Genomic DNA, 27,030 nt, shown 5'->3' with positions numbered 1-27,030 from the left:
AAAACATAGCCTTTACATCCATGCACAGAGCAATCCCAATAGCCAGGTCTCTCTGAAAGCCCACTTCACTGGATAAATGAGGGAGGCAATCATCTGCCAAGAGGTTAGAAATTTTAAAATGTTCATTAGTTACCCCACTAGCTCTAGACACCTGCTCTGTTCTGCTGTCTGTAGACCTAAAAGGTAACTAGGGGGATTTGTTTTGTTTATTTTTTGTTTCTTTAAGTTGGGCTTGCTTTAGTTTCCACTCTGCCATCCGTGGGACTGCTCTCAAATATATCAGACATTTCCCAGCTCAGACCTTTGTCATTAGACCTTCCTTATTTGTAAGCCCTTCCTCCAGGAAGCCCCAAATTACCCTTCACTGTTACTTTCTTTCTGGGGTTAAGCAAGGCTTCCAACATAGAAAAGCTTCAGACCACGCAACCCTGAAAGGTTGGAGAGTCCTAAAGCTAAAGCTAAACCTAAAGCAAGACAAGCATAGAAGCATAGAATCTCAGAACTAGACAAGGCCTCGGAGATCATCTGATCCAATCCATCATACTTGAGCAGAAATTGGAATCAATTCAACAAAAATTTATTAAGTTCCTACTATGTGAAAGGTTCTTCAAATCCAAAGATAAAAATGAAACCATCCTTGTCTTAAAGAACTTGAATTCTTAAAAAAACAAAAACAACAAAAACTTACTTTCCATCTTAGAATCAATAATATGTATTGGTTCCCAGACAAAAGAGCAGTAGAGTGGTAAGAGCTAGGCAATGGGGTAACCCCCATTTTACCCAAGGTCACACAACTAAGGAGGATCTGACACCAGGTTTGAACCCAGCACCTCCCACCTCTAGGCCTGGATCTCAATCCACTGGGCCACCTGGCTGCCCACAAAGAGCTTGAATTCTACTAGAATTCCCACAACATAGCCAACAAGTAGCCATCCAGCCTTTGCTTGAAAACAGATCTCACTACTCCCTAAAAGAGCTCATCCCAATTTTTGCACAGTTAGAAAATTTTGGTTTATTAAGCAGTTTGGGGGCAGCTAAGTAGCCCAGTGGATAAAAGTGCCAAGCTTGGAGTCTGGAGGACCTGGGTTCAAATTTGACTCCAAATACTTCCTAACTGTGTGACCCTAGGCAAGTCACTTAACCCCATTTGAGAACTTTTTAAAAAGGAAATTTTTCAATGCAAAATCTTCTGGAAAGATTGATCCAACATCTATAATACTTATTTCCCTGAGAAACTCTTCTTCCCTAGATAGTGCAAAAGTAACCTGTCATAAGGAATGAACATACATTCTAAAGCTATGAAATAATAATTAATGATGCTTTACCACTAATATAATGATTATGGGACCTTGTGTATAATAGGTGCCTAATAAATGTTTGTCAAATTTAATATAAATGAACAAATGACTGTAAAGTCTTTATTATAATGTTTACCATGTGTAGAGGATAGAGATCAAAAATAAGACAGTCCCCAGTCTTCAAGGAGCTCTCATTCTAAAAGGGCAGACAATACAGAAAAAAGGTTTCAACTGCTAGTCAAATGAGAAGGTCTTATGGTCCTCAGTGCAGTAAGGAGTCGATGGAAATGAATTACCTATAATGTCATTTTCCAAAAATGATCTCGGTTTCTGATGTTGAGGCATTTGATAGTGCTATAGGCTATAGTGGCAAGATCTGTCTTCTCTGGGTCTTCAGGAGCTATAACTCTAGTACCTACAGAAACAAGTGCCAGGCCTCATCTACATGGGCGTTGTTTCCCAGGATGATGGTTGTCTGGGCCAGACTGGAAGCAGAATCAGTAGTCCTAAAGTTCTAGTCTATTAGCATTCCTAGACTTGCCTGTCTGTCTATGGCAAATAATCAGCCATTTCAGAAATCGGTGTTCATTGCAAGAAAGGTGGGATAAAAAAATCAGAATTATATGGGTTTTTTTTTAAACCAGTCTTAGAATTATTTTTTAATTCACTCTCTCTCTCCCTGTCTGTCTCTCTCTGTCTGTCTCTTTCTCCCTCTCCCTCTGTCTCTGTGTCTCTCTCTTTCTCTGTCTCCCTCTGTCTCTCTGTCTCTGTCTCTCTCTCCCCCTCTTTCTCTCTCTCTCTCTCCCTGTATCTCTCTCTGTCTCTTTCTCCTTCTCCCTCTATCTGTCTCTGTCTGTCTGTCTGTCTGTCCGTCTGTCTGTCTGTCTGTCTGTCTCTCTCTCTCTCTCTCTCTCTCCCCCTCCAGGGCCCCAATCTTATGGGTAGAGAGAAAAATGACTCTCTGGGCACTTCAGGTGAGTGACTCCAATTTCACAGGTAATTCAGAAGTAATCTGTCAAGGTTCTTTGCCCTAAGATTTCAGAAAGTCCCTCGTAGATAATTTCTCTGAACTTAGTGATTTGAAGAATAACCATACAAACTTTTGTTGCTTTTGATGGCACTCTATTTCTGTGTGGACACTCAAACAGTGTTTATAATTATAGTAATGGTTACTTCAGGAGGTAGCAGGAAAATCCATTCCCAAACTCCAAAGATCTTCTGATAATCTGTCATAGTGCCTAAAATTCACTTCTTTGAGTTTATGAAGGCCTTTCAATATCTGTGTGTCCTATTAACCTTTCCATAACCATCCTGACCCTGGAACTCTATCAATGCCTACCTTTTCCATCAGAAAGGACCAAACAATGGGTATCTGCTCTATCACATACCACTTTCTTCTTCCACCTTCCAATTTTTTCTCAGGAACTGATAATCAAATCATTTCCTTTGCTATTGTGAGGAGTATAGTACTCAAATCTCTAAGGATCTTAGTTGTGGGGAGGCTAGACAGAGGATCTTTTGTCTCATCAACCACAATCCTTTGGCATTTCTATCCCACCTTTCTCAGCCTTCTATTGTATTCTCCAGGACTTGTGCTCTATTATTTAAAAATTGACTTTTTAGGCTCGACTTGTATTCTTTCTCTCTTTCCCCTGAACTTTGAATATAGTCTATATTTTTACTTATAAGTATACTTGTTTCCCACCAATAGACCGTAAGCTTCCAGAGGGCAGGGACTATTTTGTTTTGCCTTGTGGTTACACACACCCACTTCCCAGTATTTAATAAATGCGTATGGAATGGAATGGAATGAAAGTGTAAGCATCCCCCGGGGTGGGGTGGGGTGGGGGAATGATACATAAACCCTTATTGGGTAACTGTCCAGGTTTAGTTAGTGCTGGGGAAAAGATCTTGCAGATGAGACATAAAGCAGTCATAGAAGAAAAACCATCCAGGAGCCTCAGGAAGGACTCAGAAGGATTGGGGGCAGTGCAATAAAGAGAAACTTCACTGACTTTAGAACCTGATCTGGAATCATTCCTACTCTCTCACTACCTCCTTTTTGAAGATGTCTAGATCAAGAGCTACCCCAGATGTTCTGGAATATATACTTTCCCTTCCATGAGCCCTGTCCCTCTTACAAATTTAGTTAGTGTAGCAACCCTGGAGAAATCCCTTGGCTCTACCATAGGTTTTCTTCATATTATCCAAGAGGTTCAATCTCTACCCTTTGTTCTTTTCTAGGTCATTATAGCATTAATAAGTTTTCTTGAGACAATGCTTCTCATCTATCTCAGCTACAAGGTAAGCTTTCTTGTGATCTCTATGGAAGTCAGGAGGAGGGATGAAGGTAGTATAATACTACTCACTTATGTCATTCCTTCTCACCCTGGATTATGTTTCTTTTTTCTCTTTCTAGAAGGAAAGTAGGAATTTTGTCCAGCAATTAGATCAGAAATGTCCTTTGACAAAGAGCATAGGACCTACAGATCACATGGGAACAATTGAAAGGAACTCTACTTCACAGTAATAACTAACACTTATATTGTACACCACAGTACCTTGGTTTTAGAGTTAGACGGGTCCTTAACGACCATCAAATGTAACCCCATTTTATAGATGAGGAAAGTGAGGTTGAGATAGTATAAATGACTTTCCTGGGATCACACAGCCACACAGAGGAAGAATTTGAACTCAGGTTTCACTTTATCTACCTCACTACCTCTTCTGCATTTTTATTTTTATTTTTATTTTAGTATTTTGTGTCTTAGAGTTCCAATTTCTTTGCACCCCAAGTTTTGATTCTTTCTCCCTTGGGGAGGAAATATAGAGTTCATATTAAAGGTGATTTGTTGATTTCCAGAGTCCTGATTCCTTGGGCTGCACAGAGCCACAAATACCAGCTTCCTAAATCAGATTTCTGAGAATCCTGTGCCCTCCTCCTCAAGGCTGTTGCCTTGTTTACACCTCAAGGCCTAGTGGGAGGAGATTTACACAGAGATTCATATCCTGACACTTGCAGCAGAAGATGTTCTGAAATAAAATACACTAGGCTCCCTTTACTTTTCTGAAAGATTTTGTTTCCTCTGTGTTTATTTAAAACCAAAATTTTCTACCTAAGAACAGACCTATAGGATGCTTTAGTAGAAATAGTATTTCTATTCTATTGTCTTTTTTCCCTTCTTCAACCCTCTTTCCTTACTTCCCTCCTCTTTATTGTCTCCCTCCCTTTATCCTTCTCTCTTCTCCTTTTTCCTCACCTTCCCATCTTTTCTTTCCTATCTTCTCCTTCCCACTCCTTTCTCTCTTCTTTCCCTTTTAGAGAGAACATGAGATAAGGTCACACAGTCCAAGCTCTGAACAAGAATGTCTGAGTGACTGTTTCCCAAGAAGATAGTTTGGGCTCATGTCCTCTGGGGAGATCCTGTGACCCCTTGTTCTATCATTATAGATTCTTGGCTCTGAACCAGGAGATGCTGGCTTTTCTCCCTGTCACTAGGCTGTCCATGGGGTGAGCTTGGAGTTTCAGGTCAATCCCCATCCTGGTTTCTGGCTCAGCAAATGCTTTTTCTCCCACTAAAAAGTGGAGCCAGGGAGCCTCAGGAAAAGTTGATAATCTATTTATTCAGAAGTAGGAATCAACTCTAAGGTTGACAGCTGTCAATTTAGAGGTCTGACTCAAAACAAAAGATGTAGTGGGGAGGAAAATTCAACTAGGTGTGTGCCTCTTACTCCTGCACCCCTGCCAAGATGGTCACTAATGACAAGATTGAACTATGAAGAAGACTGCAAAAAGCTACCCCATTCTTTCCTTTTAGATTAATAATCTATAGGGTTTGGGGGGAAGGAAAGGGTAAGAAATGGAATTTGATTTGTTTTAAATATTTCTATCATCTCTATAGATTAAATTGTTAATTATATATAATATAAAATTGTTATTAAATTTAAATTATCAAATAGACCAAATATTAGTCATTATGTGTTAAATAATCATTTCTCCCCAAATTTGGAAATTCTCTTACAGGAGGCATTTGTAATTTCTACTCTTCCTCCTTCTTCCTTACATTCTCCCTGTTTCTCACCTCTTGTTTCTCTCCCTTCAGTGTCTCTCTTCTCTTTCTTCCTCTCCTCTCCCTTACCATGCCTTTCTTCCTCCTTTTATTCTTTTACCAGTTCTTTTATCATCTCTTTCCTACCATTTCTCCCTCCCTTTCCCCCCATTCTTGCTGCCCTTTATCTCTGCCCAACCCCATGTCTTTCTCCCTTTTATCCCCTTCCCTCTCTCCACTGCTCTTCTCTGTCTTCATTTCTCCTGCCCCATATTTCTCTCCCCTCATCTATCTACCTTCTTTCCTTTTTATTCCCATCTTCCCCTTCTTTTCTCCTCCTCTTATGCCCCCTGTTATCTCCAGTCTGCTCCATCTTCTCTCCTGGACTCATCCACTTTTCACTATCCCTCTCAATGCCCACCTCTCCTTCCCCATGCTTCACTTCTGACTTTTTCTTTCTTCATCTTTCCTTCATTCCCTCTCTGGAATTTCCTCTAAGCTATTTTACTGTTTGGCTTCACAGGGAAACATTTGTGAACAGATCTTCCGAGTTTCTTTCATCTTGGAAATGATCAACACAGTACCATTTATCATCACGGTAAATAAGCATTGGATCACCCGTTCTATAGAGGAGGGATTTCTGATCTGGGTGTCCATCTTCTGGGGAATTATCCCCAGAGAGCTTCATCCCAAATGCTGCTATCTACTATTTCTTAGATTTTCTGGCCTCCCCTGAGGAATTTGTTCATCCCAGTTTTTCTGAACTGCTGGCTGGCCAAGTATGCCCTGGAGAACATGATTGTAAGTAACCGGTGGCTGAATGGATTGTGAGTTTGGGTTTTAGCAAAACTTGTGGCCTCTCTTTTACTGTTAGCATGGATTGAGGTACATGTGTGTGTTATGTTTTCTTGCCAAAAGATACTTTTGGGTAGAGCTGAGCATATGCCATGAAGTCTCAGCTATCCAAAGTATAGCTTATTTATACCAATAATATTGTTTTCTAGTCAACATAATCAGGTCCTTGTTGGGTCTTAATTTAGTTCAGTAAAAGCTGGCAGGGAAGGCCTTTGGGCCAAAATACTTAATTGCCTCCCAGGGAAATTGTAAAAGCCAATCATCTTAGAAAAGGACCCACTGCTATATGTTGGAATTTTGCAGTCAACAAAGCAGTCTAACAAGGAGTTAAGAATCCACAGGTCCTTCTCAATTGCATGGGGCCAGCAGGACAGGAATGGAAAAGTTCAGTCTCCTCCCATCAACTTGAGTTGGCTTCTCACGTGTCCAAAACACACTTCCTCCTCGCCTCTACAGATTAGAATTTTTGTTTCTGTCAAAACTTCCTTTAGGCACCACCTTCTGCAGAAAGACTTTTGTTTCCCAAGTTGCTAGTGCCTTTACATTGTATTTTGTATTATATGTATCTATACCCCCAAATATTGAAAACTCTCTGAAAGCAGCAACTGTTTCTTCTGCCTTTGTATCTAGTGTTATTTATTGGTTGACTGATAAATCAAAGTTTGGAGTCCAGGAAAAAGAAGTCACAATTCTACTGTCCTCTGCTTTCATTATACTATATCTAAAATATTATATTCAGTTCTGAGCACATTTTAGGAGGAAAATTGAGGTCAGAAAGGAATAACCCAGATGGAAAAGGGGAGAACTACTCAAAACCATATCAAAGGAGAATCAATGGTTGCAGCTGTGCCCATTTAAACTAGAGATGAGAAATCTTGAGGGGAGGCTTGATAACTGACTTCTAGACTTTGAAAGGCTATCACTAACTTTTCCTCCTTGCATCCAGAAGGAAAAAGTGGGGCCAGTAAGGAAGAACTTTCTTATAAATTGAGCTGTCCAGAAATGAAAACTGCTACTTCATAACAAGGATCTTCCTTTAGGTTTTGATCAAGGACACGTGTAAAACCCAGTGGAATTGCCTGTCCACTACAGGAAGGGAGAGGGGGAGGGGAGGGAAAGAATATGATTCTTGTAACCAAGGGAAAATGTTGTAAATAAAATGATTAATTAATTATTAATTAAATAAAATTTTTAAAAATTAAAAAAAAACAGCGATCTTCCTGTCAATGAAGGCATTAAAGAAGGCTATGTTGAAGATTCTTATATAGTGCTGATGATTACCCAAGATGAACCTTTCCACATTGACATATGACTCCAAATTAAGTAATTAAATGACAATTCCCAGAATCCATTTCCAATTTATAAGGCATTTTTACATCATTTTCTTGTTTGAGTAAACTATGGAGTTTGAGGTCTCATTGCAAAATCACAGGCATAACTATACAATGAAGCCCCCCCCCCCAAGGATTCCCAATCAACAAAAGTGATTCTGCTCCTACCTCTTTTTTTTCCTCCCCCAGAGGGCCTTGAGAGGCCATGGGAAAGATGTGGACCATAATTGTTGTTTGAAACTGTAGAAATAGAGGCTGTCTGCCCTCCCTGACTGGTTTGTGGGTAAGCAGAGTAAATTTAATCAAACAGACAGTTGTTTCATAAACAACAGATGATCCCTAAGGGCCCTTCCAGCTCTAACAGTCTGTGAATCTGAATTCAGTGGAGCAACTGAGTTTTTCAAATGACTAATTGAACCCATTCAAATAACTGGTTATTTTTATAACAGAAAGTTGAATGTAATCAGTCAATTTGCCAATAATTGGTTTGCAGTCCTAGTCAGCTATTATTAATCATTTATTTTCAGAATAGCCATTTGTTTTCATCCTACTTCATGTGTCTTTCCCTGAGAGTCAATTTGTGATTCTGTGTATTTTTCTTTGTGTGGGTGTGCCAATGTGTATCTTGAAAAATTGTGGGTGTGCCTATACCTGTAACTATGTGACTCTGCATGTGTATGTATCTGTGAATGTGAGTGTCAGCCTGTCTGGAACACTTTTTCTTGTCACATAGCCAAACCTCTCCATTTTAGGACCCAGTTCAAGGATGTCCTCCTCCATAAAGTCATCCTAGAATATTCTTAATAATCCCTGTGGACCTGTAGCACTTGTAGCCTCTCCTATGCTTTGGGGGCCTCTAATTAGATCAGATCTGTCTAGCATTTGATTCCATCTTGCTTTATTTATATTGTCTGCTAAGTGGCTTGTTTCTAAGTCCCATCTATCAACCAAACTGTGAACTCCCCAAGGACAAAGAGAGTCCTTTTCTCTCTCCTCTCCTACCCACAGTTTCTGGCTGTGTACTAAACATCAATAAATACAAATTAAACTTGACTGAGACAAGCCATGTTCCTTTTTTCTGCCTTGTGTTCTTATGGCAACAATATCTTTCTACAGAATGACTTCCACAGGGCCATCCTGAGGACACAGTCTGCCATGTTTAACCAAGTTCTGATCCTCTTCTGTACCCTCTTGTGTCTCCTTTTTACTGGGTAAGTATCTCTTGGAGTTTGACCACTTGGTTGAAACCTTGGTTGCTCTGAGACATCTTATTATTCACCCATGAGTTTGTGTGTTGATCCAGACCTTCTATTGACATTTATATCTCTTCTGTTTATCAGATGCAAAGTATTAGATTGGAGTAGGATAATGGAAGCAGCAGGGAGAAGGGAGAAAATTCCTAAGCTGTTGAAATTGGGGTCTGACTTATGAAGGAAGTATTTGGATGGAGATAGCATAGTAGAGTAGAAAAAATACTATGTCTAAGCCTAAGTGGCCCTTATCATCTGGTCTCAGATATTTCCTAGCTGTGTGACCCTAGTCAATTCATTTAATCCACTTTGCCTAACCCTTGCCACACTTATGTCATAGAGTTATTGCTAAGACAAAAAGTAAGAGTTTAAAAAAAATAAAAATCTAGGGGGCAACTAGGTGACTCAGTGGATTGAGAGCCAAGCCTAGAGATGGGAGTTTCTGAGTTCAAATCTGGCCTCAGACACTTCCTAGCTGGGTGACCCTGACCAACTCCCGTAAGTCCAATTTCCTAGCCTTTATCACTATACTTCTCACTACTTCTGTGACCTTGGGCAAATCATTTAGTGCCTCATAAGTTTAGTTTCCTCATCTGTAAAAGCAGGGAGCTAGACTACATGACTGCCAGAAATCAATCCAGCTCAAAGTTTCATGATCTCTCTCATTATTCTCTGGAACCCATAGGGCAGGCAGGGACCTGTTCCTAATGATCCCTATTAGAGGTCACATGCAAGAATTCATCCCTTGGTTCCACTATTCTCCCAAGTCTATCTTCATCCTCTACTTAATCTTTACAGAACCTGTGGTATTCAGCACCTGGAGAGAGCAGGTGATAACCTCTCTCTCCTCAAGTCTTTTTATTTCTGCATTGTCACCTTCTCTACTGTGGGCTATGGAGATGTGACCCCCAAAATCTGGCCATCCCAGCTCCTGGTGGTCATCATGATCTGTGTGGCCTTAGTTGTCCTCCCACTCCAGGTAAGTTCTCCACCTATTAACATATTCTTCTGCTTACTAGTTAAATCAACAAGCATTTATTAAGCATCTGCTCTATGCCAGACCCTACACTAAGCTTTGGAACCACAGAAAAGGAAAAAAAAAGTTCTTGGATTTCACAATCTAATATAGGGAAGACAACATGCAACCTACTAGTTATAAGCAAGCTATATAAATTGGAGATAATCAATAAAGGGAAAGAATGAGTATTAAAGGAAATCAGGATATATTTATTTTGGAAGATGAGATTTTTAGCTGGGACAGGAAGACAGCCAGTGAAACCAAGAGACAGAAATGAAGAGGAAGAGAAGTCCAGGCATGGGGAATGGCTTGTGAAAATGCTTGGATCTGGGAGATGGAGTTTCTTGTACAAGGAGCAACAAGGGAGCCAGTGTCACTGGATTGCAGAATACATGAAGAGTAAAGTATGAGAAGAATGGAAAGTTAAGGGGAGAGGGGAAGGTTATAAATAGCTTTAAAAGCCAAACAGATTATAATACATTCAATCCTGGAGGTAATAAGGAGCCAGTGGAGTTTATTGAATGGGGGAATGGAGGGACAGGGAGGGGTGCAACAAGGTCAGACCTCTGCTTTAGAAAAATCAGTTTGACAACTGACCATAATATGAATTGGAATAGGGGGAGTAAGCCAGCAGGATACTGCAGTTGTCCAAGAATAAGATGAGGAGGACCTGTACCAGGTTGGTGGCAGTGTCACAATGTCAAGTTGTTAACAATGTCATAGGAAGGAAAGGGATGTATATGAGAGAGATTGTGAAGGTAAAATGGACAAAACTTGTCAACAGATTGAATAGGGAGCAGAGATGAGCTAAAAAGGAGCGAGGCATTGAAAATGAAAGCTAGGCTTTGAACCTTGGGTGCCTAGTAGGATGCTGGTGTCCTCAACAGTAGTAAGAAAGTTAAGAGGGCAGATCTCAAACTATACTATAAAGCAGTGGTCATTAAAACAATTTGGTACTGGCTAAGAGACAGAAAGGTAAGAGGGGGAGGCTTGGAGAAGAAAGAAATGAGTTCAATTTTGAATATGATTAGTTTAAGATGTCCGCTAAACACACTTTGTTTATGAGGAGGCTAGTTAGCATAGAAAGAGCACTGGACTTGGAGTCAGTCATTCTCCATCACTCCATCAATAAGCCTTTATTAAGAGCCTAGTTTGTGTCATACTCCATGATAAACTGGAGGACCAAAAACGACAGCATTAAGTTGAGTCCCTGCTCTGTCACTGGCTAATTATATAACCTTAGGCAATCCATTTCATATCTCTGTGCCTCAGTTTCTTCTACAAAATGAAGAGGTTGAACTAGATGCTCTATAAAGTCACTCCCAACGCTAACAATCTGTGATTCTGTGACTAAATCATTCAGGAGTCTTGGGTTTTCATTCTGGCCCAGGTATTTATTCCTTGTACAAGCTAGGACCCTTTGCTTCTCTCAACTCCATTATCTTTATCTTTAAAATGGGGAGAGTAATACCTGGTCTTCCTACCTCCTGACTTCTGTGGCTTGCTTCAAGTTCCAACTAAAATCCCAGTTTCTGCAGGAAAGTTTCTTGATCTGTATTAAATCATCTGTGGAGTATCTCCAATATATCCTATATATAGCTTATTTGTTCATAATCATTTTCCCCTCCTTTAGACTGTGGGCTCCTTGAAAGCAGGGAACGTATTTTGCCTTTCCTTGTATCCCTAGCATTCAGCACAATTCCTGGCATATAGTTGGTGCTTAATAAATGTTTAATGATCAACTGAATGCCCTCACAGTGTCTTATGAGGATTAAATACAACTATAAAGTGATACATAAATATCATGGCTACAATACCCTTCCCTTAGGCTTAGACTTCAGCTGAGGCTTTCCTCAAATACAACTATTAGTTTGGGATATCACATTCACAGAATAGCAGAATTTCAGGATTGGAAAGAAACTCAGAGTCACCTAGTCCAATTATAAATAAATGGCCCAAAGTCCCCTGGACAGTTTCTCCAACAGTAGCCATCCATTCAAATTCTTACCTTCTCTCCCTTTTTATAGTACACTGAATATCTTGAGTACCTATTTATGGAGAATAAAAATTAAAGGCCCCCATTGACGGTCTCAGCTTTATTCCACCCCTAACACTTTTCCTCATGCTATTCTTCTCTTGATGCAATTCATTTCAATAAACATTGAAGAAATACCCAACTATATACAAAGCCTGGGGTTAGACAAAAACAAAGTGAAATGTCATAGAAGTGTGTCTACTCCTCAAGGGCAGGGGACAAGTGAAGATGGAAGATGTAGTGTCAGGTCTGAGAAATAGCTAGCGTGGGTGGTACAGAAAGTCCATGGAAATGTGTAACATAAAGTAAGTTAGTTAACGTTGATGGGAGCCAAATACAAGATGCCTTAATGGCCTAACTAAAAATCATTTATCCTAGAAGGTTTTTATGCAGAGAAGTAGCCTGTATCCTAAAAAATATTGATTTGACTGCCATGTGGAGGATGGTTTGGAAAGGGGAGAACCTGAAAACAAAAAGACAAATTAGAAGATCACTGCAGTAGTCCAAGTTTGAATCTCTAAGGGCCTCCACTAGGGAATACTTTATAAGTGGGGGGCAGAGGGGAGAATAGATTCGAGAGTTGTAGAGGTAAGTGGTAAGAGCAGCTTCAGATCAAAAAGCAATTATTTAGTATCTACTCTGTCACACACTGTACTAGGCTCTGAGGATACAAACCTCCCCCCCCAAAACCCACAATCCTTGCCACAAAAAGGCTTACATTCTCCTGAAATCTCCTCTCTGCTTTCTACCTATTAAATCCTACCACCCTCCAAGCCCCAATCCAACTACCAAACATCCCAGTGAAGCCTTATAGATGAAGCATCCAGTCTTTCTGGCATTCAGTCCAGTCTACTTCCTTGTAGTTCGAGGAGCTTGTCTACCTCTGGATGGAGCGACAGAAGTCTGGGGGTAATTACAGCCGCCACCGAGCCCAGACAGAAAAACATGTTGTCCTTTGTGTCAGCTCTCTCAAGATTGATCTCCTCATGGACTTCCTGAATGAGTTCTATGCTCACCCTCGCCTCCAGGTAAAGGCCAGCCTTGTACAGGGCCAATTTTTGTGTTTTGGGCAGTGTTAATTGCCTCCTTCCAGTTATAATATTATGTGACTCTCTGACTTCTGTTTCTCTATCTACTCAATGAATATAATGCCATAGTTCTTCCATTTATTTTACCCAAGACAGAGAGATATTGTAAGAATCAAGTACCTCTGTGACCTTGGGCAAGTTACTTAACTTCTGTGGATCTTAGCCTTTTCAATAAATGAGGGGTTTGAACAAATTGAGATCTAGGTTCTGTTCTGACTATAAAGCTACGATCCTATAATTATATATTACATGAAAGCATTTGCAAAAGCTCTCTAAGAATAGGAAGTCATGCTACGATTTGCATGTTGCTCCCTCTGCATGAATAAGGGACCCAGATGGATTTCCCATTGCAGGACTATTATGTGGTGATCCTTTGCCCAACGGAGATGGACATTCAGGTGCGCCGGGTTCTGCAGATCCCTCTGTGGTCTCAGAGGGTCATCTATCTCCAGGGCTCAGCACTCAAAGATCAAGATCTCTTGAGGGCCAAGTGAGTACAGAAGAAGTTCTATGGGAAGAAAGGGAATCTCTTAGAGTGGGGAGCAAGTAAGATTTTTACCTCCTTCTACCTTCCCACACCATAATCACTTCCAGAAGACAGAGACAAAATTTAGATTTAAACTGTTGTCATTTAGGGCTTTTTAGCCTTCAATGGTTAAATACTTGATTATCTGTGCTAGCTAACAAGAGCAACAGCACAGATAATCCCTAATAGAGCCCTTTTGGGCTTGATTTCTCTTGTGTTTTAATGGTACTTTTTCTTTATAATGATGAGAAGATATGTAATAATTAATATATATTCCCTAATCATACACTAATAGGAAGTTTGGGGCACTTGACCTGCTAGGGGGGCTGGAGGGAAGCCAAAAGAGGGCAAAAAATCCTCCATGGGTAGTCCAAACATAGATTACCTAAAATTGCCCTTACCTTGGCATTTCCTGGACATATACAAAAGTCTCCATTTACCATACATAAGCATCTTCTACACAGGCTTTATAGGACCAAAAAAAAAAACCTGCATTATTAGTCATGTCCTGAGAGTTTTAATTGTAATCCCAGATTCTGCAAAGCAAATTTGTCATGGGCGTCTCTTTAGGAGAATTGAATGATTCATAAATGAAATCTGCTATGGCCAGCTGGGTAAGATGTAAAGTAGGTCAAGAAAAATGAAACAATGATCAGACCATGTTTCTGGCTTCTGTTAAGAACTGAGTGAGTGGATCAATCAGTGAGATCTACATCAGTATTTTGTTAGAGATCTCCCTTTGGAAGCTGGGTGGCTCAGCAGATAGAATGCTGGTCCTGGAGTCAGGAAGACCTGAGTTCAAATTCAATCTCAGACACTTACTAGCTGTGTGACTCTGGGCAAATCACTTAACCTTGTTTGCCTCAGTTTTTTCATCTATAAAATGAGTTGGAGAAAGAAATGGCAAACCATATCATTTTCTTTGCCAAAGAATCCCCAAAATGGGTCACAAAGAGTCAGACACAACTGAAAAAAGCTAACCAATGATTTCCCCCTTAAAGAGACAGGATTTAGTTATGTGGGTCAGTATCATAGTCTTTGAAAACAAATGATTCAATCTCAATTCTAGGTTATGAGAATAAATCTGAAGTATTGAATAGGGTCCTCAGAAAGGCAAAGACCTCTGGAAAGATAAAGTGGGCTTTTTGACTGTTCCTTGACTTGAGTCAGATGCCATTTCTTTGTATTTTAAGTTTTCTGTCATGTGAAATAAAGTCTGTGTTATATTTAATGTATTGTTAGCCTAGGTACTTACATTGAAGAGGGCAAAGTGACTCTTTCTCACTTCTTATCTCTACAAAAACCCAAAGAGAAGCTAAATATTTTCAGGGGAAATCCTGGATAGGAGCAAAATGATGCAAACTAGGATTGTTGGGTTATTGTAGAATTATTGAAAATCTCCCAATATTGAACCAAGTCCATGCAAACCAAGAAATTTGATTCTGGCCCATAGGTTACATATGTCAACTAGAATTAAGATAGCAAAAACATGGGGAAACAGAAGAAGGATGCTCTGCTTTTGTTACATACTTGAATGATTATCCTGAAATGAGGAAGCTTAGAGAAAGGTCCCCATGCCTCTGAATAGTGGTGGTGTCCTTGAAGGAGAGAAAGTCAGTTTGCTACAAATTCATATTCTTTGTTAGCAGAGCCAACAGGCATGTGACTGGCAATAGGCAACTGAAAATTAATTATTTCAGTCAAAATCTTCATATTTCATCACCTCTGAAAAGTCTTTCCTTCCAGTTGCTCACTTAGATTAGGTCATGTAGACTACTCCGGAATTCCATTCCTCCTACACTGATTTTCTGCAGCAGTAGGGTTTGCACATGTCTTGATATACCTCTAATTCAGGCATGTAGGTCTGAAGACTGGGCAGGGCAATAGAAAGAGAGCCATGGGTTTTGGAATCATTGGTTTAGAATGGATGATGACTTGGGAATATTATAGAGAAGACTCCTCTTCAAGTATAGGCTGAACTAGATGAGGTCCCTCCCTTCTAACTCTTTGAGTCTATGAATCTCAAGATCATTCCTACCACAAACTCAATGCATGGCATTAGGCAAGTTACCTACCCTCTGTAGGTCTCAGTTTCCCCCACAAAATGATGGAGGTGAACTAGGTGATATCTCAGGTCCTTTGTAGCCCAACATGCTATATTCTGTGATTCTACTCTAAGCCACTAGGAGCTTCCTCCTACCTGTGAGCTTGTAATGTGCATACAGTCTGTACTTCATGTTATGTTCTGTGTTGTCTCATTTTATTATTGTTCCACGTATGTGAACTCATTTCCCCAACTAGACTGCCAGCTCCTTGAAGGCAGGGACTATGTCTTCTCTTTGTTCTCCCACTGGTCTATCACAGGGCTGGATACAAGGTAATTGCTCAGAGAGTACCTGCTGACTTGAGGCGCCATGAAGTGAAAGCTAATAGATCACTCTTTTTTCTCCAGGATGGACAATGGGGAAGCCTGCTTCATCCTCAGCAGTAGGAATGAGGTGGACCGAACAGCAGCGGTGAGCACCCTGATTCCCTGATGGCTGGCATCAGCCACGCCTCCTGGATGCAAGGCTGGACTGGGCTGGGCTGGGCTGGGTGTGTTCTCTAGGAAAGAACACAGATGGTTGGAAAGCTAAACAGCATTCTCTCCCCTAGGACCACCAGACCATCCTGAGAGCCTGGGCAGTGAAGGATTTTGCTCCCAACTGTCCCCTGTATGTTCAGATTTTGAAACCAGAGAATAAGTTTCATGTCAAATTTGCTGGTAAGTTTTGGTTTCTAGTTGAAGGGCTGAATGGGACAGTCATTCAATAAATGAAATGAAGCACCTGTGCTAGGCACTCTGTTAAACAAGATAATTGCTACTTTCAAGGAATTCACAGTCTAATGGGAGAGGAAACGAATAACTATGTACGAACAAGCTTCACACAAGATTATTCATGTGTGTCCCATGAATGTCATGGGACATTCATATTAAGAAAGAGGTGTCATTAAACAGAACAGTGCCATGGAAAGGGGGAAAGTTAGGTTGGGACTCAGAAGACCAAAGGTCTAGCCCAAGCTTTCCTATGAACTTGTCATGTGACTTTGGGTAAGTCACTTCTACTCTCTGGGCCTCGGTTTCCTTCTCTGTAAAGCTAGGACTACTATACTTTGGCTCTTCCCACCTGAAAGGGTTGTTGTAAGATTCACAAAAGATCACAGAAGGAGGATTTTTGAAAGACAGAATTCATTGTGCAACTCTTGAATTGGTGTTTTAATCAATCAAGTGAGTAAGGATAGATTGGGGAAGATTCATGTGAGGAAATAAATTCCTGGGTAGTTCAGTGGATTATATGGTCAGTAGGAATCAATAGTCTGACCTAACAGTCAAAAGAGCTAATAAGATTCTCAATATTTTAGCAGAGACAGAATCAGCAACCCTTCCATCACTATCACAGATTACTGTCCCTTTACAACTTGAGTAGGAATTCTTAGGGAATGGCCATGACTGTGACTATGACAAATCCATCATTCTTCAGCCAACCTGGAAATGGGTCCCTTTGCACATAACCCAAGCCAATTTACTAACAAGTATTAAGTGCTTGCCATGCGCCAAGCACTATATTAAGTGCTGGGGATAACAAAGCAAGGGAAACACATGGACTCCTCCCTTCAAGGAGACTACATCATAATCTAGACAAGATAAATACAGCTAGACACATACAAAATACATACAGTATAGAAATAAGATAACCTTAGAGAAGAAGTCACTAGTAGCTGGAGAGACAGCTGGGGAAATAACCTCTGCAAAAGGTGACATTTGAACTACATAAGAAAGTCATACAAGTCTATCCCTGGGCTTGTATGCAAAGTCTTTCCAGTTTGGAAGAACATAGCAAAGCTTGCCCTCTGCTGATATATCCTTCAGTTACCCAGGTCACTTCCATGCCATATTGGTGATGATGATGATAGTGTTTATAGAGTTCTTTAGGGCTTAAAAAGATTTCATATATGCAATCTTTTTTAATCATTCTTCAGAGGATGACTCTACTGGAGAAATGTCATCTTGGACTATATTGATAGAGGGCTAGTTAGCATCAAGAATAACAACACAATTACTGTTTTGCATATAGTGCTTTAGAGTTCACTAAGTGTTTTACATACATCATCTCATTTATGTCTCACAATATTTCAGAAATGTAGGCACTAAAACTATTATGCCATTTTATAGCTAAGTAAATAGAAACCTAAATTAAATTAAATTAAATTAAAGAAAGGCCTTGTGCCGAGTCTTGTGGCTAGACCATGTCAGAGGCAGAAAGAGAATCCTGGGTTTCTTGACTACAAGTTCAGCATTTCTCTCTGTCCGACTTGCTATCTCCTCAAAATGGTGATAACCCTGTTATACTCTAACCTTGGTCAGACTCTAGAGAACTATGATTAATTCTGGAGCCCTTTAGTAAAGGCTGATGTTGTCAGGAATGTTAGGTTCAAATACAGGTTGGGCAAGATGACCTCTACTCAATCAATCAGTAAACACTTATTAAATGCCTACTATGTGCCATATTCTGTGCTAAGCAGTGCAGATACAAAAAGAGGCAAAAAAATGGTTCCTGCCTTCAAGAAGTTTGCAATCTAATGGGGCAGACAACATGTGAGCAAATATATACAAACAAACTTCATACAAGATAAATACAAAATAATTAACAAAGGAAAGGCACTAGAAGCAAGGGAGATTGGGAAAGGCTTCCTATCATAAAAGATGTGATTTTTGTATCTTAAAAGAAGCTGCCAAAATGAGTAAGTGGAATTAGGGAGAGCATTCCAGGCATTGGGGACAGCCAAAGCAAGAGATGGATTGTCTTGTTTGTGAAAGATCTAATCAAAGAGTACGTATTGGGGAATAAGATGTAAGAAGACTAGAAAGTTAGGAAGGGCTATAATGGACTCTGATTTTCAGTATGATGTAGTGAGAAAGGAGTTCTGGACTAAATAAAGGTCAACAAGTTTCAAATCCCAGCTCCAATACTTATATGTGTTATCCTGAGAAAATTGTTTATCCTCTCTGATCCTTGGATATCTCATCAATAAAATGGGAGAAAGAATACTTATACTACCTCTCACCTGAGGGATTGTTGAGTGAAGCACTTTGTATACTTGGAAGTACTTTAGAAATGTTCTTTTATGTTGGAGTCTCTCTATAGTGCTGGTCTTGGGGCTCCATGTCCTGCAATTTCCAGGTGTGAGAAGATAGATACTCTGTGTAGATATTTTCGTCCTCTAGTGAGTAGCACTTTAGGGACTCCTTACTGACTAGTGAAAGCTACAGTGAGGTCCTGGAAAAAGAAAGGAGAATACCAGTCTTGTCTTTTGAAAAGAGATTTTCCCTAAAGTAAATGCCCATCAACTGTGGAATGGCTAAACAAATAGTGATACATGAATGAGATAGAGTATTACCATCTCATTACTGTAAGAAATGAGGAAAAGAAAGACTTCAGATGGGTATGGGAAGGTTTATATTGATTGATGCAAATTAAAGTAAGCAGAAACAGGGAAACAATAAACACAGTGACTTCAATAATGTAAATAGAAACAACAACTCAACTCTGTAATAATGATCAATCCTGCTCCCAAAGAAGAAAGGAGAAAATATTTCTTTATTTCTTTGAAGAGATGGGAAGCTATGAACTTGATAGAAGTATTGATTGGTTTTGCCAAACTGGTTTTTTCCTTTCTTTTTCTATTTTTGTTACAAGGGATAACTCTAAGCATGAAGATGAGGGACCTATCTGGAAGTGAAAGTTATCTAAAAACAAGACATCAATAAGGATCAAAAACAAAAAGAGATTATACTGAAATTCAGATGAATATTTCTCATTTTAAAAATATTTATTGATGAATTTTGTTTTTATATTGCTTCCAACTCTGAATTTCTGTCTTTGTTCTCTACCTGAAAAACCATCTCTTCCAACAAAGAAAAAAGAAGTAATGCATAAAAACAAACCAATACATCAGTTGTGTCAGGCAGTGTACAAAATATTCCATACCCATAGCCAGGGCATCAAGAAAGAGAAGGAGGTGCATTTTCTCAATATTGGTCCAAGGTTAAACTTGACTACTCTAATTATACACCATTCAAATTGAGGTTTTGTTGTTGTTTTCCTTTATGTTGATAACCAATGTAGTAAGTTCTTAATAAATACTTATTTGATTGGATTGGTTAATGGATATACTACTTTCCTGATTCTTCTTGCTTCATTTTTCATCAGTTCATATAAGTGTCAGAAAGGAACTGAGCAATGGTGAAGTAAAATATGAATTGATTGTAGAGCTGCAAATAGAACCCGTGTCTGATCATACAACTCAGTTATGTTAGGAAGTGATATTAGGAAGGGTTACTGGTTGTGCTGAATAAAAATGAACCAGGCTCACCACCATTTCATTCAACTTTCTTATTAATGTCCATTTTGTTTAGGGTCTTAAGCCTGGTACCAAGAAAGATGAGGAAGTTTATATTGGACATAGTTTCCCTCCCTAAAGGAGCTAATTAGTCTAGTAAGGGCAGAAGACATGTACAAATAGCAATAATGTATTTACTACATGATAAGTGCATTAGAAAGGACAGGTGCTATGTGAAGTCCTTGAGGGGATGTATTACTATTTTGAGATTTTTACTAAGCACACAGCAATTGTTCTAAGATTTCTATATCCTAAAGGGAAATGTGCAATTATAGGTATACAAATCTATATATTTAGTCAACTTTAGTCAACTGCATATTGCTAAGAGGACTCAAGTCAGGTGGCAAAGAGATAACAGAACTGGCTAGTAGTTGTTATCTTATATTCCTAGAACCATACCATTAAAGTATCTTAGAATTACAGGACATAAAATGTCACTCCTGGAAGGGATGTTAGCTATAGAATGTTAAGGCTAAGAAGGACTTTAAAGAGCATCTAGCTCCAACTCCCTTATTTTGTGGCCAGGAAAACTGAAGCTCAGAGAATAGAATTAGTTGTGCCCCGTACCAAGGCATTTTATTTAGTAATTCCAACTCAAAATGCTTTCTTGAGGAAGTGTTAAAATTGCTCATCTTCCCCATAGTGCAGGTGGTTCAGGAGAGTCTGCCTCCCCCTCCTCTCCCCTCCTTCACCCACAATATGCTAATTTGTATAATAAAATCATAGAATTTCTTAGAATATTAAAACTGGAAAGAGCCTTAAAGAGTGTGTAATCCAACCCCCTCATTTTGCAGACCAGGAAGGTTGAAGCACAGAGCTTAAGTGGCTTGCCAATATGAACTTATTATTGTGAAAACTAGACATGTTCCCACAAGTCTTCTGAGGGTACTTTAGAGCTGCTGAAAGCTTTGGCCCAGAAGATTAAAAGTAAAAATCTGTTTTTCAATTAATCGCACACCTACCCTGGTCTCTCAGAAGAAAAAAGCACTGAGTAGGCAGTGAGGAAGACCTAGATTCAAATTTTGCCTCGGACAATGAATAGTTATGTGATTCTCTGCAAGTCATGGAACCTCTCAATGCCTTGATTTCCTTGTCTGCAAAATAAGAGAATTAGACTCTGTGTCCTCTTATTTCTATATACAAGCCATTTCTAGAGAGCTTCCCTTTGTAGGAAATAGTCAAGTCAAAAATGGCTAGACCCAGACAGCACTATTCCAAGGGAAGGTTTTGGTCCACTCAATTGATTCTCTATAAGAGGAAAGAAGTCGGAGTTTGGAGGTGTGAAGGTTGCAGTGGCAAAAAGCAAAGGGCAATTAGAAGGAAGGTATAGTAGAAGACAAGTATGGGTTGTCTCTTGGAATATGGGTATCTCCCTATCCCTGGAGGTCTGTGTGTTAGTTAGATAACCATCTGTCCAAGATCCGGTAGATACAGCCATCTCTAGATGTTGAAAGATACCGTAGATATAGCCCAATGGTCATGTGTCGGAGAAGGTTTCCTGCAGTGGGTGGGAGAGGGGACAAGATGACCTGTTAGGACTCCAAGATTCAATGCCTAGATGAGATGCCACTCTCAGCAGGAGGGGCAAGGCCTTTTCTGCTGACCATTTCCCCCCCTTCTCTGACACAGACCACGTGGTGTGTGAAGAAGAATGTAAATATGCCATGCTGGCCTTAAATTGCATCTGCCCAGCCACCTCCACGCTCATCACCCTGCTGGTCCACACATCCCGGGGACAGTGAGTATCCAGATTTGCCTCCAGTTCAACCTTCATCAGGAAGTTTTCTCCTAGGAGGGTGTTTGTAGGGCTATTCCCAAGGAATGTGACCTCCATAAAAAATAAAAATATCAATGGGGGCAGCTGGGTGGTTCAATGGATTGAGAGTCAGGCCTAGAGATGGGAGGTCCTAGGTTCAAATCTGGCCTCAAACTCTTCCTAGCTGTGTGACCTGGGCAAGTCACTTAACCCCATTGCCTAGCCCTTACCACTCTTCTGCCTTAGAACCAATATACAGTATTGATTCCAAGACAGAAGGTAAGGGATTAAAAAAATATATCAAGAACACATGTTTATCTCTGGTCAACTAAAATGACTGAGGAGTTGGGGGACTGGTGGGGCAACCTATGAAGACTCACTAATGAGATGAGGCCTCTTCAGTCTGGCTTGACAAAGAAAATGATCCTCCATCCAATGGTGTAAATGAAGCAATAAGAGTAGAGAGTTATCTGGGAGTAGGAAGGCTTCACCAGCACAACTCAAATCATGTCATGCATGGAGTAAGGTCTGTCCCAGAGATGTGGGTTCATGCCCAAATGGAATGTACCCCTATTCCTGACTCCCATGTATGGTGGTCCTTGCCTGTGTGTCCCTCTCCCATGCACCTCCCCCTCCTGTCCCAAGCATGATGGGACAGCTTTAATGGGCAGGCGTGGTGTCTGGCTTTGTCTGTAGGGAAGGTCAGGATTCACCAGAGCAATGGCAGCGGATGTACGGCCGATGCTCAGGGAATGAAGTTTATCACATCCGAATGGGAGACAGCAAGTTCTTCATGGAGTATGAGGGCAAGAGCTTCACCTATGCAGCCTTCCACGCCCACAAAAAGTGAGAGGAGAGGCAGGGTCCCCTGGGGGTTGGGGGGTAAGAAAGGGAATAAATGGAAGTAGCCACCAGCTCCAAGGGGCTCAGGCAGGGGGCAGTGCTTCACAGGAGTTTCATGGTTGTGTGTGTGTATGTTTGTGTTAGAGTAGAAAGGATATCTATCCTTTTTCATAGACCAAATGCCTTCTCCTTCTTTCCCTCCTTGCTTTTTTTCTTACACATCCCTTCACTTTCCACACTCTGAAACAATTGGAGAGGGAGAGGGGAATGAGAGCAAAGTCCAGGCCATGGAATCATAGGATCATAGTGAAAGAAATTTTAGAGGTTATCTAGTCCAACCACTTTGTTTTAAAGGTAAAGAAACTGAGGCCCAGTAGGTTAAGTGACTTGTGGAACCCAGGTCTCCTGACAAAATTCTTGCCCTGGTATTTTGGATCCTGGAATCTTAGAATGTCATAAATGGAAGGCACTGTAAGGGTTATTCTTGTCCAACCTCATCTTCACAGGAGAAAACTGAAGCCTTTAGAAAAGAAATAGCTTTGCCAAGGTCAAATGAGAATTTAATGGCAGAGCCAAAACCAGAACTTTGACCTTCTGACCACAATCCCCTGTTCGATCTACTATATGTTACATTTTTGCATCCACTTCAAACTCTGGGGATCTTCTCCCATCAGAAAGATGGAAAGGAAAGAGCCTTTACCTTAGAGTCCAGATGCCCAGGGTTGAATCCCAGCACTGACATTTATAAACCTTAAAGCACTATATGGATGTAAGCTTCTGCTCTTATCATTATCATTGCTTTGTTATAATTTCTATTATTATCTGGAAAATCTAGTCCTTTCAGCCTTGACTAGAAAAATCATGAGGGACTCAAGGGCATAAAGCATAATGAAAAGAACTGTTTTCCTTTAAATGAGAATCTCAGAAAGAAAGAAAAGCTCCCTAAGGTCTTTTGTCTGTCCCTTGCTTAGGAGAATGAATGACAGAGATTGAGTTTTCAAGTAGCATTTTGAGCCCTGCAGTGGGGAGGAGGGTGGATATGGGAAAGTAAGTGCCCCCTTTATAAGATTGGCCTTGAATGCCTACTATTGTGTCTGCCCTAGATATGGTGTGTGCCTGATTGGGCTGAAACGGGAGGAAAATAAAAGCATCTTACTGAACCCAGGCCCACGGCACATCATGGCTGCTTCTGATACCTGCTTCTATATCAACATCACCAAGGAGGAGAACTCAGCCTTCATCTTCAAACAGGAAGAAAAACAGAAGAGGCAGGGTTTCCCAGGGCGAGGCCTCTATGATGGACCCTCAAGACTGCCAGTCCATAGCATCATTGCTTCCATGGGTGAGGGGACTCCCCAATCCCAGAAGGATTTCCCTGAAGTTATGGGGGGAGGGGGGGAAAGACTGACCCTAAATTGGGCAAAATAGGTGATCACATGCATGATGTGAGGTACAGAGCATTGAGAAGACCCCCAGGTTCCCAAATTGTTCTCCTACCATTCTCCCAGTGTCTGAAACTTCACTATTAAGGATTTATTCCTTTGAGTTGAGGCATATACAATCCCTTGTTAAAATGCAAATATTTGTGTCAAATTTCACACAATGATTTTGTGTGACTAATGAGGGCAATTCCTATAACTTAGTGCAATGGAAAAACTATTATACTTGGAATCAGAAGTCCACAGCTATATGACTTTGAACAAGTCCCTTCACCTCCACACCTCTTGAGCCCATTTCCTCATCTATAAAAGTGATAATAATGATTGTACTACTTATATCACAAGTTGCTATGAGCTATTAGCAGCCATTGGCATGAATTAGTAGAAAGATTGTTTCTACCTAAGTGCAGCTTTCTACAAGAGGAAACCCACAATAGGTAAGTTTGGATGGGTGAATGGGGGGATGGGGGACATCTGGAGCAGGAGTTCTTGCTGGAGAGGGCAGACAATGGTTGAGGGCATTGAGAAGACAGGGCAAGGGTTCTTGGAAAGAGAGGAGAGCACTAAAATTGCAGTGAGAGGGCATCAAAGACTTCATTTACCAATTCTATGCTTTGACTATGAGCTGAAAATAACTGGATTCAATTTCTTTTCAACTTGTAATGCCTTTGTTTCATGGGTATCTATGAATGTGCCATCCAGTCCCTCAAAGGTTTTCATGATGCCAACCACCACTCAGAAAACAACTTCCTTCCATTCTACCAAACAGGCCTCCCAACAGAATCACGGGCACATTTGGCCACCATGATTTAGGGCAGACAAACCATGGTAGAGAAATGTCCAGAAAGGGACAAATAATGTGATCTCAAGATCTAGGGAAAGCTGGCCATACAAGGGCAGAGGAACTAGATAAAGTTTGTAGAGATGTAAGTTGAGAGGGCCAAAATGATATCTATAAAAGAGTAAAGGGCACTAGGATGTGGAAAAATTAGGTTCTAGGTTTGGCTTGATTTGTCAGACTATATGACTTTGGCCAAATTACTTGCCTTTTTTATTCTGTTTCTTCATCTTAAAAAGGAGATAATAGGCTTGTCTCTGAGATTCTCTTGAAGGAACTCCAGTCTTTTTAAGCTTATAGTTTCTAGTAGTCTTACATCATATAGAGAACAGAGAAGAAAATTTGTTTAATCCTCCAAGTCCTAACTTCCAAAACTGGAGCAAATGGGAAGCCTTGGAGCTTGGAGCCATAAGGAATAATACTTAGAGGGACTTTCTCAGACTATGAGTATTAAGAAGCTCCAAATAAGTTTGGTTAAATCCTAGATTTGGTAGCATGGTTAGAGCAGAATAGGAATGTTCCAGGTCATCCTTTTGAGGTCTCTTCCCTGGCCCACAGAGTTCCAACATAGTTCATTATAGGTTTTTTGTCCTTTGGATTTTATTCACTGTTGATTTTGTCAAGTGGAAAGCACATGAGACTCAGAGTGTGGAATCTTTAGATTTGGCCCTGACCTTTCATATTTTGTGTGGCTATAGACAAACCACTTCCCCTTTCTCTAAGCCTCAATTTTCTCATCTGTAGAATGGGGGTGATGGTAATACTTACTCTAGTTACTCTGTAGAGGCATTATTAATCAAGAACCCTGGCAACGTTAAATTACAATGAATGTTAACTGTTGCTGTCCTTTTTGTTCTGGGATCTCCACTAAGGTCCTATTCTGATATTGCATCAAGGGGTGGAAGACTCTTCTGTTCTATGGGAATTCAACTCTGAAAGGATATACCAACCTGAACAGGCTTCATATAGTGCCTAATGAGAGGACTGTGTAGCTGTCATCTAAGGACAATCTGGCTAAGTTTAGAGCAGATTGGCCAGTTCTTTGGTCCTAGCAATTCCTGAAGCCCTATTAAGCAGGATAGGGGTCACAATCTGTATCTTGCACTGGAGCAAATATTATTACTTATATTATTTATAATAGCTAACATTTATATTGTCCTTTAGGATTTGCAAAGCACTTTTACATATCCCATTAGATTCTTCCAGTCACCCTGTGAGATAGATACTATTATTGTCCTCATTTTACAGATGCTCATCTGTAAATCATGTGAGGCCAACAGAGGTTGAATGACTTGTTCAGAATCTTAGGTGTCTGGGGCAGAATTAAACTCAAACTTTCTAGACTCCAAGACCATAAGTGTTTTCAGTATTGAAAGAAAAACAAGTATTATCTTGAGGGGTCTGAATTCAACCCAGGTGGACTATATTGGTCCTTCCTGCAGGCAGGCAGCCAGCCATCTAAGATCAGAGGATACGTTGTCCTTTGGAGATAGTTGTGACTCACCACGTATACTCAATGAAGAACAGAGAGAACCCCACTAAAAACCATCAAGTTGCATCCCAGAGGAAAAAAACTTAGTGATTGGGAAGAGCACCCATGCTTCAGAGAATAGTTGCCATGAGGAATTATTCTTTGTCAAGATCTGACAAATTACTTGTGGGTTAATGAACCAGGATGAGAAAAATGGTTCTGGGATTACAAGAGGGCTAAACTGATAGACAGACACGCAGAACCTCTCAATGACCAGTGAAAAAGTTTATTGATTTCCAGTAGCTATTTAAAGATTGTTTGGGCCAGGCAAATTGATTAGATCACTCACAATGGAAGTCAGTGATTAACAGGATGGAAACAATGGATTTAGATTACTTAGGTGGCTTTGAACAGTTTGCTGTAGGTGGTCATTTAACATGTCAATTCAACATGTCAACATATGACCCAGCTGTGTAAAGAATACTGTATGTTCTTTTCATAGAACTCTTTCTTGGAAGAACATACAATATTTGTTTTTCTCATGCTAGGGAGCAGGCTACGTGTCTTGCAATTCCTAAGCTATGGTTTCCCAGAGACCTTGTAAACTGGGATTCACTCTCACTCCTGGGGTGTGCAATTCTTACTTCTAGTGCCAGGATTTTCCAGTGGTTCATGCCTCCGTATTTTAAACTTAACAATTCTCAGTGTGTAGCAAAGCAATCATTTCATGCACAGTAAAAACAATGTTGAAGCTGCCTGGTGAATTTGGTTTTGACAGTGAGTAAATCTGGG

General features: G+C 40.3%; 1 protein-coding gene across 11 annotated transcripts in view; it reads left to right on the top strand.

Annotated features, from left to right (window-relative positions):
- Positions 1-27,030, top strand: part of KCNT1 (potassium sodium-activated channel subfamily T member 1) — a 247,956-nt gene that overhangs the window by 176,571 nt on the left and 44,355 nt on the right. For 6 of the 11 annotated variants that reach the window (XM_056812719.1, XM_056812721.1, XM_056812716.1 and 3 more), the window contains 12 exons: positions 2,224-2,272; positions 3,543-3,602; positions 5,871-5,945; positions 6,065-6,148; positions 8,650-8,744; positions 9,582-9,762; positions 12,700-12,864; positions 13,278-13,414; positions 15,903-15,966; positions 16,106-16,214; positions 21,521-21,629; positions 23,594-23,832. In XM_056812719.1, the coding sequence (XP_056668697.1) occupies positions 2,224-2,272; positions 3,543-3,602; positions 5,871-5,945; positions 6,065-6,148; positions 8,650-8,744; positions 9,582-9,762; positions 12,700-12,864; positions 13,278-13,414; positions 15,903-15,966; positions 16,106-16,214; positions 21,521-21,629; positions 23,594-23,832 (1,367 nt within the window). Of the gene's footprint in view, positions 1-2,223; positions 2,273-3,542; positions 3,603-5,870; positions 5,946-6,064; positions 6,149-8,649; positions 8,745-9,581; positions 9,763-12,699; positions 12,865-13,277; positions 13,415-15,902; positions 15,967-16,105; positions 16,215-21,520; positions 21,630-22,343; positions 22,494-23,593; positions 23,833-27,030 lie in introns of all 11 variants that reach the window. The other 5 variants (XM_056812710.1, XM_056812714.1, XM_056812711.1 and 2 more) reach the window with 1 other exon arrangement.

This window comes from Monodelphis domestica, chromosome 1 (assembly GCF_027887165.1).
Source record: "Monodelphis domestica isolate mMonDom1 chromosome 1, mMonDom1.pri, whole genome shotgun sequence".
Taxonomy (NCBI): domain Eukaryota; kingdom Metazoa; phylum Chordata; class Mammalia; order Didelphimorphia; family Didelphidae; genus Monodelphis; species Monodelphis domestica.
Note: the sequence above shows the minus strand (reverse complement) of the source record. Positions and strands in the feature narration are given on the sequence as shown.